The sequence below is a fragment of the Daktulosphaira vitifoliae genome, unplaced genomic scaffold, assembly GCF_025091365.1.
Source record: "Daktulosphaira vitifoliae isolate Bord-2020 unplaced genomic scaffold, ASM2509136v1 Scaffold_4, whole genome shotgun sequence".
Classification (NCBI taxonomy): Eukaryota; Metazoa; Arthropoda; class Insecta; order Hemiptera; family Phylloxeridae; genus Daktulosphaira; species Daktulosphaira vitifoliae.
The window spans coordinates 32,207,464-32,221,023 of record NW_026099575.1 but is presented as its reverse complement, the minus strand read 5'-3'; the positions used below and the strand labels follow the sequence as shown (position 1 = coordinate 32,221,023).

Sequence of the window (13,560 nt, the reverse complement as noted above, 5' to 3'; positions counted from 1 at the left end):
ATATTTTAATGGTAGGCGAATTACATATTTATTCGTTTTAAGGTATTTTTGAACACATCACACGAAACATACATGTACAGTGTAAATATATTAAATTAGTTAAATAGCAACATAGTAGCATTGAGTATATATTACGTATATAGGTGGATCAAAATGAACTCCCCCATTTTTAAATGTATCATAAATAATGACTTTGAAATAAGATGACCATATAAAAACTAAAATAAAGTAGAAACCTTGTTATTTAACATAAAATTTATTTTTTGAACAAAATTTTTGACAGATGTTTGCCATGAAGGTTTTTACATGCGATCAATATTTTTTTAATTTAATTGAATTTCGCGAAATGAAGAGTTTATACCACCTAATCCAGATTTAACACCTCCTAATTTTTTATTTCGTTGGGACATTGAAGAGCTGTGTGTATGAGGATTATTATTACAACATAATTAGTCCTAAGTGACTCAATGCATTGTTAAGTTATAAATCTCATCTATACGACGTTTAGTAAACTATCGCTATAGATCATTAGAAATACCACGAAACAAAATAAAATTTAATGAACGCGACATAGTAGGCAGGAAAAGGGAATGCTATCCTGTTTTGTTATAGTGGCTCTAAAAATTAATATGTTTTCAGAATTCAACATTTTAAAAATGGAATGGGTAACTAATAAAAAAACATACTATTATTTAACAAAAATATTATTGGACGTACATTGATAAAAATTTGTTAATTTTAACAAGGAGTTTTTTCAGTATATTCAAAGTACCATCAGGCATTACTGCAAATGGGATTCATTTACAATTGCGATAAAATCTGTTCATTTAAAAACTAACTAATATTAAGCATTGCGAACAATTTTGCTTATGAAAGTATGATTGAAATTTATGTACTTAAGAGACAGCAAACTTGGCCACGATTTAGATATCATTACTTTGATAGACGGACTTCTATAATAAAATATATTTATAAATTACATGTTATACAAATATACATAGTATATTAATATACTAAGTAATAATTATATTTATGTATTAATTTTTATTATCCTAAAAATGTTTGATAAATTAACAAAAAAAAGTTATTAGATGTATTAACAATAAATTTATTGTTTTATCAAAGTTTTTTTTAATACATTTTTTTAAGTTATACAAGATGAAAGCAATTACAAATTAATATACATTCCGATTTAAATTTTAATTACTTTTAATTCTAAATAATTTATAGGTTCAATGTATTTTATTTATATGTTATTAAAATTGTAACAAACATTGATTTGATTAAAAAAAAGAAACTATCTATTTTCTTTTACTTATTAATAAAATTATTAAAAAAATGTATTAGAAAACAAAATGTACATTAAATATTTTACATTGTATATTTTTATCTACGTCTTGAAATGCAGATACAAAAAAAACTTTTAAGTTTTTTTTATAATCAAAAAGAAACATAAATCTGAACTATTATTATAGTTAATCAGTTTTATTCCTGAAATGACGAATAAATTATTTAACTACATAAAATTATAGTTTCTTGAACATAATAATTTTTCTCCTCTACAAAAATAACAAAATTTTATTAGATTGTACATACTATAATATTAACTTACCATACTGCAAAAGATCGCTGTACAACATTCTTAATAAAAATAACACCAATTTAAACAAATCGAGCTAGATTTAATATTTCATAATCTCAAAGTACATTTGAAGCTACATAATACTTATTTATTCTATAACTTCAATTTAATTTTATAGTTTAACATAATAGTTAACATGAAAATTAATTCTTTTTTTTTTTAACAGACTGATTGTCTATGAAAATATGATGAAAGAATACATATGTTTAGTTTGATTTAATAGATTTTAAAATAAAAAATATTTATAAAAAGAAATTAATTTATAGTTGACATGTTTGACGATTAAAATTAAAAAAAAGATTTAAACATATAAGATTAAAACTTTATTTTACTTGTTAAAAAAAATGTAAGTGGAAATTAGTTCAACACTAATACTTGTATCATACCATTAAACACAATCGATTTTTGTTTATTAAATTAATGTAAGTTAAAACTTCTAAGGCTGCATCTTAAAAACAATAACTAAATATAACAATTATTCAGTTAATTAAAAAATGGTACATTAATAATTTAATAATTTGTATAACATCTAATAAGAAAAATAAATTCTTCATTTAATCTATTTTTCATTATTTGACAGTATGAATAGTTTAAATTAATAAAAAGTACAAAACAATTCACTATTCAATCTGACATTATATGCCATAAATTATACGTCCTTCATAAGTGCTAATGATGGAGGTGCTCAGGAGGGACTTTGTTCCTCAAAAATTTCAGTAAAATTACATAATAAGTAACTTTTTTTAATTTATATATTATATAAAAAGAATTTTTAAAGATGGGGAAAATAAATGTAATAGAATTAAACTTTAAATACGAACAGTGCGCTTACACTATAGTGTAAGCAATAAATGTAACAAGATGTATAGTATAATGTTGATAGGTTAATTGGTCAAAAAAGACTTGACTGAATTGCATTTTTGCTTAATGTAGTTTACATTTATTGTTCTAGAATTAATTTCAAAATTATCTCAAATAAAAATAAGATGAACCAAACATCTAGATTTTTAATTATTATCTTTATATTGAAATTTATATTCAGTTTTGAAATGACAATTTATTTTTACAAAAATAGTTAAACTTAAAATTTTTACTTAAAAGTATAATATATATACAGTGTGGTTTATTAAGGATAATATTTCAGAATCTATTAACAATTTAAAGTATCGACTGGACGTGAGGACAAGTGCTACTATTTTAATCACTAGTCAATTACCGACTGTAATATTCGTTCCGCTTAGGTATAGATATAAGAATAGCTTCCAAAGTACTTGTCCAAAAGTTATTATTGACTAATCATTTACTTACTTGATTACATTATTTTCTATTTTATAAGCTAATTAAGTATATATGTTTCCATTTAAAAAATAAACCTGACACTTTTAGAAGATATCGGGATGATTCTAAATAGTAATTATTAGCGATAAATCAAGAAATATATGCAACTAAAAGAAATAAAAAATTTTTCACTCTGTATATATATGTATATAATTATAGTTTTATATTTTAATTATAGTATAGTTTTATGAGTAACATAATGATTAGTTTTACTTCCAAATAAAAAGTGACATCGAATTTGTCGATAATTATATTGAAAAAAATTACAGTCTTTGTTAACTTATCAAAAAACAATGCAAATTTTCATAGGGTAAAGTAATTATTTACATAAAAATTTGTCTGTGAGGCTATAATCACATACTCTAGTTAATAAGACTGTGTAATAATGGGTATCTTTTCTACCACGTCTTCTTGTTAATTTTCCCTCCTTTTAAAAACACAATTTATTTTTGTTTTTGTAAGGTTATGGATGTATCTATGGGAGCTTAAGCTCCCTCATCCTTCACACACATTATGTCATGGCGTAATTTGCGTGAAGGATTCTAATTCATAAGACGCTTTTTATTCCTTAATTAATGATACAAAATTCAAGAATGCAAAATAGTATACTTGCTCTATTTTGTGAAACTTTACGAATGTTTAATAAAAAAAATTGAATTATAATTAAATTATTTTTATTATTTATTTTCAATTATACAAGGTGATTATTTTAACGCTGAGAACTGGATTTTTCTCAAAATAATAATTATGTTAATAAAACTTTTCTTTGAAATAATTATAATGAGTAATTAGGAACTTTTCTAAGTTCCCAATTTCTAAATATATTTAAAAATGAACTCTAATAAAACATAAAGTTTATAAAGAATGTATAGTTTCTTAGTTACATACTCATATACAGAGCGAATTATTTTTCTTAATACACTCAATTACTCACAAAATAAATATGCAAAGCTAGATTTTTGCAATTTGATGCGCTTCTTTATATTATTAATCATATTATCAAATAGGAGATATAATCATATCTTACACTCTACAACTTTTAACTATTCCTCCTACACATGAAATATATTCTAGGAATTAAATCCTAAATAAACCGAATGCTAAGATAAAACACAACTTTGAAGTGTACCTCATACACATCTACAATAATCAATTTCAAGGGATTACTATAAGTGAAAAGTATCAAATTATGTATTCTACATGAAAGATATTAGTTTAAAAATTAATTTTAATTATTTTTTATCTTTTATAATAATCCTAATTTTTAAGAATTTCAATCTCATCATTTTTTGGATTATCTATGTATTTTATTTTTAAATGTACAAAGGGAACCCCTCTCTCTATATTATTTATCTATTTAAGATACCTATAATGTATAATTTTAAGAAAATGTGAGCATGAAAATTGGACGAACTTTTCGTTTTGAAATATCTGTATCCAACATCATTATCCTTGATGTTAGTTTACGATGATATTATAGATGATGATTTTTGTCTGATAAAATTGAATAAATAGATTTTATTATTTCTGTTAAAATTTTAATATTTTATTTTTAAACATATATAATTTCTTGGATTACATTTTTTTTTTTTTTATTAATAAGACTTTAGAATTTCTGGCTATTAGTCTCAATATTAACATGCTATAACTAATTATTAAAATATTCAATAGGTCGATAAAAAAAAAAAAAAACATGTATATATATGATTTCACAATAATACTTATTAAATCATTTAATTTGGTTTATGGTTTGCATGTACTACATTAAGTCTCTTTTAAATGTTGGATTAATACATTTTTAGAGTAAGGATAATTTATTTAATTTATTGAACTTAATAATTCACTAATAATAATAAATTGTGTTTTATATGTTGTTTGCTATTGTATTTATCAATATTTTAATGAATTTTAAGTTCTGTTGAGAATATACAAAAATTATTTGCGAGTTTGTATTATTATATGTGTTAATCTTAAATAATTACTAGACCTCCCAGTTTTTTTGATTTAGTAACATCCGTATAGATATAATTATGTTCAGGATAACTAAAATCGACGATTTAATTAAAAAGGTTAGTTATATTGCTGTAGTTGTTGATTTTCTTGTGTTTGATCATGTCAAAGTTACATAGTTGTTTAAATTATCATGGAGGTTGATTCGATCTAAGAGCTGTAGAGGTTGTATTTAAGAAGTCCATATAAATTTAATCTTTTAAAGTAAATTGGTCTTAAATCTCTAGGTCTCTTAAAGTTCAAAGGTGATATAGGAAACAGAACTTTGTGGTCTGCATGATTAATGCAGAAATTAAAATATTATTTATGTGTTATTTGAAAATTAAATCAATGAATTTTAAAATTTAATTTATTTTATACACATTTGTAACATTTTCTATAACTAAAATTGTTATAGATGTTAATATACCAAAGAAGAGTAATGATAAGGCTGGAAGTATATCACCAAGTGCTATACTAACAAAAGCATTTTCAGATTGTATATTGCTATAGATACAAGTTGGTTTAGTACCATTCCATCTATTCAGCTCTCTTTTAATTAATCCAACTTCCATTAGTCTAACATATCTATTACAAAAATTAAAAATTCAGTAAAATCGAAATTGTTCAAATAACAAAACGTTTTAATACCCATATGAAAATATTTCTGTATAAGGTGATTTTTTTTGCAACATCACACTACATATTGTTGGTTTTATAACATCTATTTCTTTTAAGTCACATTTTTCTTTTTCAACGAACATTTTACTTAAAAACCAATAGCTGGAAGTAGTATCCGTATAAAAGGCATAATTACCTTGTCTAATTTTTTCAGCACCCTCTGTGTGCATAACATATTCGGCTCTATGGATCGATGAGGAATCATCGACACCTATCATTTTCCTTATTGATGAAATTTGCAAAAACATATTCTAATATAAAGTTTTTAAATTGTTAAATTAAATATATTTATTTAACTAATGTTAATGAGAAATAAATAGATACATTAAATAATAAATGCTCGGTAAAGCTATCTTCAATTCCTATTTTAAAATTACTATCGGCTAGTTTTTCTAAGGTATCAATTGATTTGACTGGTGGACTAAGCAAACCAGCAACAATACTTGATGAATAAAATTGATATGATAACATTCCACATAAAAAAACTAAAATAAAAATCATCCTACTAGCTAGTTTCTTTTGATCTACATGGTAACCTAAAATAAAAAAAAATTAATTAACCTAATTAATATATGAAAATAACCTATTCATATTAATTTTTATTCACCTAAAACATAATTGGCATGAACAAAGTAAATAAAAAAGTTTAACTTACTTTGCTGACAACATGCGCTTATATTTATAAGAATAACATTGAGCCATAAATGAAGTGTTGTTGGAGATGTATGACCCTCAAAGTAAAAAATAATGTAAAATACAATTACATTCAATATAAAAATTACAGATAAACATTGCCATGCATTTTTGGAAAACGCTTTTAATAATGCATGATGTCCTTCAGCTGTAGTAGGATGTCGAAATATAAAGCATGATCTACATTAAATGAAAATTTATATAAAATTTATAATTAAACATTTTTATGGTAAATTAACCTGTGTCTCCAAAGTGGTAGAGCTGTGTAGTCAACCACATCAAGTCTATCATTTTTATAAGCTGCTACTCCTGTGAAATCAGCTTTGCCACTAATCAAAGATGCAATTGTCCCATCCCAAGAACCATTTATCATCGCACCCCATGAATTTGATGATTTTAAAGTAAATCTAAAAATAAATGTCCTATATCCAGGTGTAATAAAGACCATAATTATTATTTTTCATTACGAAAAGTTTAACATATCTGATAGTGGTAAAAGTATTGCATAGCTGTATCTATTTATGGTATCATAATTATGTACTTGGTAATCCTTTAAATACTGAATCAGTTCTTTACCTTGTAATCTATCCTCGCTTGTATTGTATGCATTGGATCCATATGAGTTAGCCTATTTCAATTGGTTTAAAGTAAATAAATAGTTATTTTATTTAATATTTATCAAAAACCTTGTATACAAATATTACAGATTAACTTACAACAATAATAGCATTTAAAGTTAAATTATACAAATTTGACCTTTGATTATATTTCCAAAATCGTGTGCCCCATTCACCAAAGCGAGGGCTGTCAATTTTTTTATAAATTATTTGACCTCTTGGTGCATAAGCAGTGCGATAAATGTCATACATTTGCCACTTTTTATAATTTATATTAAAGTATGTTAAAATAATTTCACTATGTAAAGTTAAATTTATATTTCTTAAGTTCAAAATATATTCCATTTCTTTTACATCGAACTTTGCATCCATCATTAACCAAAAATAACTAGAATTCCATAGATCGCTATCTAAAAACTTAAAAAGAAATTTAATATCGTTTAATTAAGTAATATATAATTAAGGGTGTAAAAATACTAACACTTAGGTATTTTTAAGAATAGAAAATTTATTTTAAAACGATTTTGAAAATACTGATTTTTTTGTTTATAAATAGCTTTCATTTTAACACAATTAAAGACTTTTTTAGATAAAAAAAAGAAGTATAAATTTGTTTATTAAAAATATTAATAACTGTATACTAAAAAAATATTTTACAATTTTTTATTTTCTTAATTAATTGATGTAGATAATTAAAAATCGTAATAAAGAAAGAATCGTAATAGATTTCCAATAATATGTAATTCTTGGATTCTAGTACAGGATAATTTTTTTATTTGCTCATCAAGTTTATTTTGAGTACTTTTTCTTTACAAAAAATTATACATTTATCCTTATTCCCAAAAAAAATGTAACATAATATTATTTAATTTATCACTAATTAATTGTATAATTAAAATGTAACATACTCTAGTGTGAATACTTTCTTCACATGACCAATCAACTATAACTCCAAGCCTAGTTTGATATCGAGGAATATCTAAAATATTTTCAATTAGATCCTTTTGAACAAAATCATCAGTACTGCGAAACGAAGATGTAATATTGAGAGAACTCAATACATTCATAGTTTGCATTTTATCTAGTATGACAATTATTATTTAATGCATAAAATTATTTTTAAGAAATGATATTATAGTTTAGAAGAATATAATAAATACTAAATTAAATCGAAAGTTACTATAGTGTTCAACAGTGGCGTGTTAAGAGTTTTTATAGTGAACATTTGAATAGGAAATTTTTTTTCAACACATAATTATTCATGTCATGAAAAATAGAATCCTCAAGTCAAAAATTCCTGCTCCAAATAGTCGAAAGAAAAGATAACAGATAATAACAATATTTGTGCGTCAAATTAGTTTTAAAGTAAAGTTGACTTAAATTAATTTACTTTAAAGTACAAATTACTTGTAGGTGTCCAACAGAATGTGTATAGTATTGCAGTTTTGATGTGTCTGTTGGTTAAATAAGACTTAACTAAATCACACTTATGTTCAGTACAGTTTATATCTAATGTGCTAGAGCTAACATCAAAAATTGTATTGAAAACATTTATCACACATAAAAATTTTAGAGTTTTCTGATTTTTCATATTGAAAAGGTGGTAATGTTCAATTTTTCACTTTATAAAAATAAATGTTACAAAGTAACTTCGAGTTACTAAAATTAATTGATAGTAATTAATTTTTAGTTATACAATTTTTTTTAATATTATTTTTAGTTATTTTCAAACGTAAAGGTTATTTTTATAGTTCAAATGGATTGATAAATATTTTGAGTTACTTAGTAATTTTTTTTTAATTTGGTAATATTTTTTACTTAAAAATTGAGGATAAATATTATTATAATGAGTTATATAGTTTTACAAAAGTATTATTGTTACAAAAACGATTGTGATAGTATCAACAATGTTTTTAAAACTAATTTAATACGTAGAGTTCATAATAATATTCAGTATAATTAATTTTAATGGTAGTAATATTACTTATTAATGCATGAACAGTATAATGATTGTCATGACGTGTATATCATTATTTTAGTATCCAATTAGTTAAGTTTTAAATATACATATACATAAATAAAAAGTTTACTTGACAAAAGTACAGATAAATTATTATTTGATTATATTTTAACTGTAGCAAATTAAAACTAAAATTAAAACTCAATTAACTACTTTAATTAAAGCATTTAGTACTTTCAAATAATCCAGATAAAACATTTGTTTACTCATAATTTGAGTGAATTTTTACGAAATATATAATAGGACTCTAATATCGTGTAAAAGATAAATCACCAACTGAAAAAAAAATTGCATTATTTCTAAAGCCAAATGTATTTTTTAGAAGAAATAATAAAATATTATAAAAAGAAAAGTTTTAAAAAATAAAATTTTAAATTAATTGATGGTCTTTTTTAAAAAATTTGAAATGAAATTTTTTTTTGGATTTAAACTTAAGTCTAAACTAAATTATAGTAAAACTATTTACTGTTAATGTATATATTCAAGTTTGTAACGGTGTACAATTATTTCTAAAATAATAATAATTATTGACACTAAAACAAAAAATATCAAGAAGAATATTATTGATTTAATGTCTTTAAACTGTACACTAAGGAAGTTTTCTTCGGTTACTTTCTTTTTATCTATACATTGAGGTTTGGTTGCATGCCATATTTTGAACTCTCTGTTTATCACGCCAATTTCAAGCAGCAAGCTATTTCTATATATTTAAATAAACATTATTATGAATTATTAAAATTTTTAAGATTACAATTATTAAAACGTCTTAAAATTGTGAATACCCATAAATAATTAATTTTTTATAAGGTGATTTTTTTTTAATCATGTATCCAGTAACTTCGGGGTTTTTTATTTGAAACTCAAATAAATCACATTTTTCTCTTTCAGTAAATATGTCATTGATTAGAAAATAACTTGTAGCTGGGTCAGTAAAAAAAGCATAGTTTCCAATTTTCAATTTTTTTATTCCCTCTTCGGCAGAAAAATATTCATTTTTTAAATTAACTTGTCTATCCAAAACTTTTTTCATAAATGGATCCGTTTCACTAAACAACTAAAAAAGTTTTAAAAAATGTTGATTTATTGTTAAATATATAAGTTGATGAAACCTTTTTTTCGGAAATTTTATTGAGATTTTTTTTTTTGACGTAGGACTTCCACAATTCTAAAATTAGTCCAATAATTATAAATATAAAGAAAACAATTAACAATGATGATAAATTTATGTATGAATAATAAAAAATTTGAAAATATAAAAATTACGATTAAATGTGCTGTTTTAATGAAAATATAATTAGGAAAAAATACCTTAACAACCGATGAAACAATATTCACATTTTCTATGCCAATATCCAGTCCACTTTCCTCTAATTTTTGGGCTGTATCAATTTTCATGGAAATCGGTCTAAGTAAACCAGATACTATACTAGACGAATAAAATTGATATACTATCATACTGAATATGAATAATTGTAAAACAATTATTCGATTGCTAAACTTGATGATATCCATAACTGTGCCTTAAATGAAATATTATATAATAATTTTAAATATACGAAATAAAAAAAAAATTATAAATTTGTTTTTTATACTGACCTTGCTGGCACAAAGCACCGATTTTCAACAATATAATATCACTCCAAGTTTTCATTGTAAATGTTGAATTTTCTGATTCAAAATAAAAAATAATATAGTAAACTCCAGCAGATAAAGTAATCACTCCGATGAGGCAAAGCCAGACATTTAATTCAAAAGGTCGTACAAATATGTTAATGGAATTTGGCAAAGTTCGTAATCGACGAATAATAAAACAAGGTCTATTTTTATAAAAGAAAAAGAAAAATATTATTATACGGCAAAAATAATTTCAAAATGGATATATATATATTTACTTGAAACTCCATAAAAATATAGCCGAGAAATCTACTATCTCTAATTTCGTAGTTGTTATAGGTGTTGCAACGATGGAAAAATCTGAATTCTCACTTTTTAATGTATTAATAACACTACTCCATGAATCATTTAATCTATTTCTCAATATGAACGACGGAATTAGATTCATCCTCAAGTAAAAATGTTTATTATATTTATAATGTTTTAAATATCAAAAGTAATTAAATAAAAAAAAATTTAATTACGTCATATTTAATACATTTCTAGTAAGTAGATACATTACAGCATAGTTAAATTTTTGAAAACTGTTTAGACGAATATCATCACTCGATTGTAAGTTTTTTATAAGATCATCATTAGATATTTGATTAAACTTTCTTATATTTTCCATTGGTATATCATAAGAGTAGACCTAAATGTAATAATTAATATATTTTTAATTTATTACTTAATTAATAAGTATTAAGTAAAAATTAATCTTATGTAATAAAAATTATTTTGTTTTAACAAAATTAAAAAATAGTTTAAAATGATAACTTACCAATGTAACAGCATTTAACGTTAAATTCTTTAAATTTCTTCGTTTGTCGAATTTCCAAGAGCGATTACCCCATCTACCAAACATGGTGTAATTAAGTTCTTCGACAACAAGCACACCTCTTGGTTCATAAGCTGTGCGGTAGACATCATAAAGAAACCATTCGTTTTGTTTCAACCCATATTGATATGCTAATATAATTTCACAGTCAACTGTAATATTAATTTTTTTCTGATTTAAAAATTTCGGAATAGTATTATCCTTCATGATCATAAGCCAATGGTAACTCGAATTCCAATAGAATGTGCTGGAAAACTGAATAAAATAAAAATTATTTAAACATTACTAGATAGCTCATTGAAAAAAATAAAACATTATTTATTATTACTAAATAAATACAATTGATTTTTATCAAATCTGTTTTAACCAGATTCATAATTAATTAATTTAAATTGCTATTTATAGTTCTTTTAATATTTTTGATTGACAAAATAAAAATTAGATTATTCGTTTTTTTAAAAATTTGGTAAATTAAATAAATGTTTAAAAATTAATCTGTTTGATTATTCATTTTAAATATATTCAATTAAAAATAGTATTATTTATAGCTAACTTGTAAGATAAAATTTTGAACACATTCAAAATATGCCCTATTAAATATAAAATAAGATTTTCACCATATTTAAATATTTAATTAATTACTTCAAATTGTTCATTTTCAAAGCAGGACCAATCAAAAATTATCCCTAATATAGTATCATATACTGATAATGAAAAGTAATCATTCATAAACAAAACTTCTTCTTGGTAGTAGTTGATATTTAAAAATGATACAGAAATATTGTTTTTACTAAATTTTTGAATTGTTAAATAATTATCTGCAATAATTAATGAAATTTAACTATATATAATATATAAATACTGAAATAATAAAAAAAAAATACCTCTTTGTGACCAACAAGTGGCTAGTACAACTTTATTTAACGATTTATGCGTTAAAAAGTTCTCGATAAGCTCATAATTTGCGTCAAAATCTGCTAAGATTTTGGCCACAAAAACTGAAAACCAAATCAGCAACATATCAACCAATAAATATTACTCAAGTATTTATATTACTATTATTGTCAAAAATCTTTTTTTTATTAATTATATTTTGTAAAAGTTGAGTAATACTATAGCTATTGGCATATAAATTGGATCTAGATTGACATAACAAAGGCATAAAGTATTACTAATATACGTGTGTACCTATAAAATATGCATATTTAAACAAAGAAACAAAAATTTCAAAGTAATTGTTTTTTAAAATAGAACTCTTTTCTATCAAAGTTTTGTTTAATATATTTGTAATAGTTTCTGAAATTAAATACTTTAACCACAAAACTAATTTTGCAACGGCTATTTAGCGCTAATGATGACTTATTATAAACAAAATTTCTCGTGCGTTTTACAAAAAAAAAAAGTAGGGAGCAAAAAATACTGGAGTCATCTTTATTATTAGTACTTGTACCAAAAATATTTTCTTTGATTCTGCAATAGTTACTTATTATTATTAATCTTTAATAATTATGCGTATAGATTAAAAAAATCTTTAGATAAATCAGTTTTTCTCGGCTATACAACCAAGCTAAAAACAGAATTTATCATATTTTTGTATTATTATAATTAAAATTTTGTTAGCAAAATAAATTTAACCGTTATTGGAAATTTAAAAATTAAGCTTAGAAAGTAATTTTACTGTCACGCATTATTAAAAAATTGTATAAAAGATAAATACGTATCGAAAGAAAACTATAACGAAAACCCTTCTACATGAAATAGTAATTTATAATTTTTTTTTTTGATTTCGATAAATAAATTTTTAATAATGTTTCAACATTATTGTCGTAATAAACTAATCGATATTATAATATGAGATTGCAGAAGGCTGTCCTGTTTGTGTCCACAATAATGGTCGTTCATTTTAGATAATTAACACTTTTATTTATAAATTATATTCATTTTTTTACAATAATATAATTATTATCAAAGTGTTAATTTGTGAATTGAAACTGAAATTTGTATTATTTTGCTTATCATTTATTAATATTGTCACTGAAGTTATCATAAAAACTAAGAAAAATTATCAGATAAGATTTCAAACTAATAA

The 13,560-nt window shown here is 22.9% G+C and overlaps 1 protein-coding gene across 1 annotated transcript; it reads right to left on the bottom strand.

Annotated features, from left to right (window-relative positions):
- Positions 1–4,843: 4,843 nt before the first annotated feature.
- LOC126905038 (uncharacterized) lies at positions 4,844–12,556 on the bottom strand. The gene is made up of 18 exons (XM_050684433.1): positions 12,356–12,556; positions 12,114–12,289; positions 11,415–11,726; positions 11,119–11,285; positions 10,873–11,043; positions 10,577–10,797; positions 10,289–10,500; positions 9,763–10,034; positions 9,569–9,680; positions 8,368–8,560; positions 7,869–8,041; positions 7,060–7,377; positions 6,811–6,971; positions 6,583–6,765; positions 6,306–6,523; positions 5,975–6,186; positions 5,621–5,901; positions 4,844–5,557 (listed from the first exon to the last, which is right to left on the bottom strand). Exons 1-18 carry the CDS (start codon positions 12,489–12,491, stop codon positions 5,335–5,337), a joined length of 3,741 nt encoding a protein of 1,246 aa, XP_050540390.1. The 5' UTR covers positions 12,492–12,556; the 3' UTR covers positions 4,844–5,334.
- Positions 12,557–13,560: the final 1,004 nt, after the last annotated feature.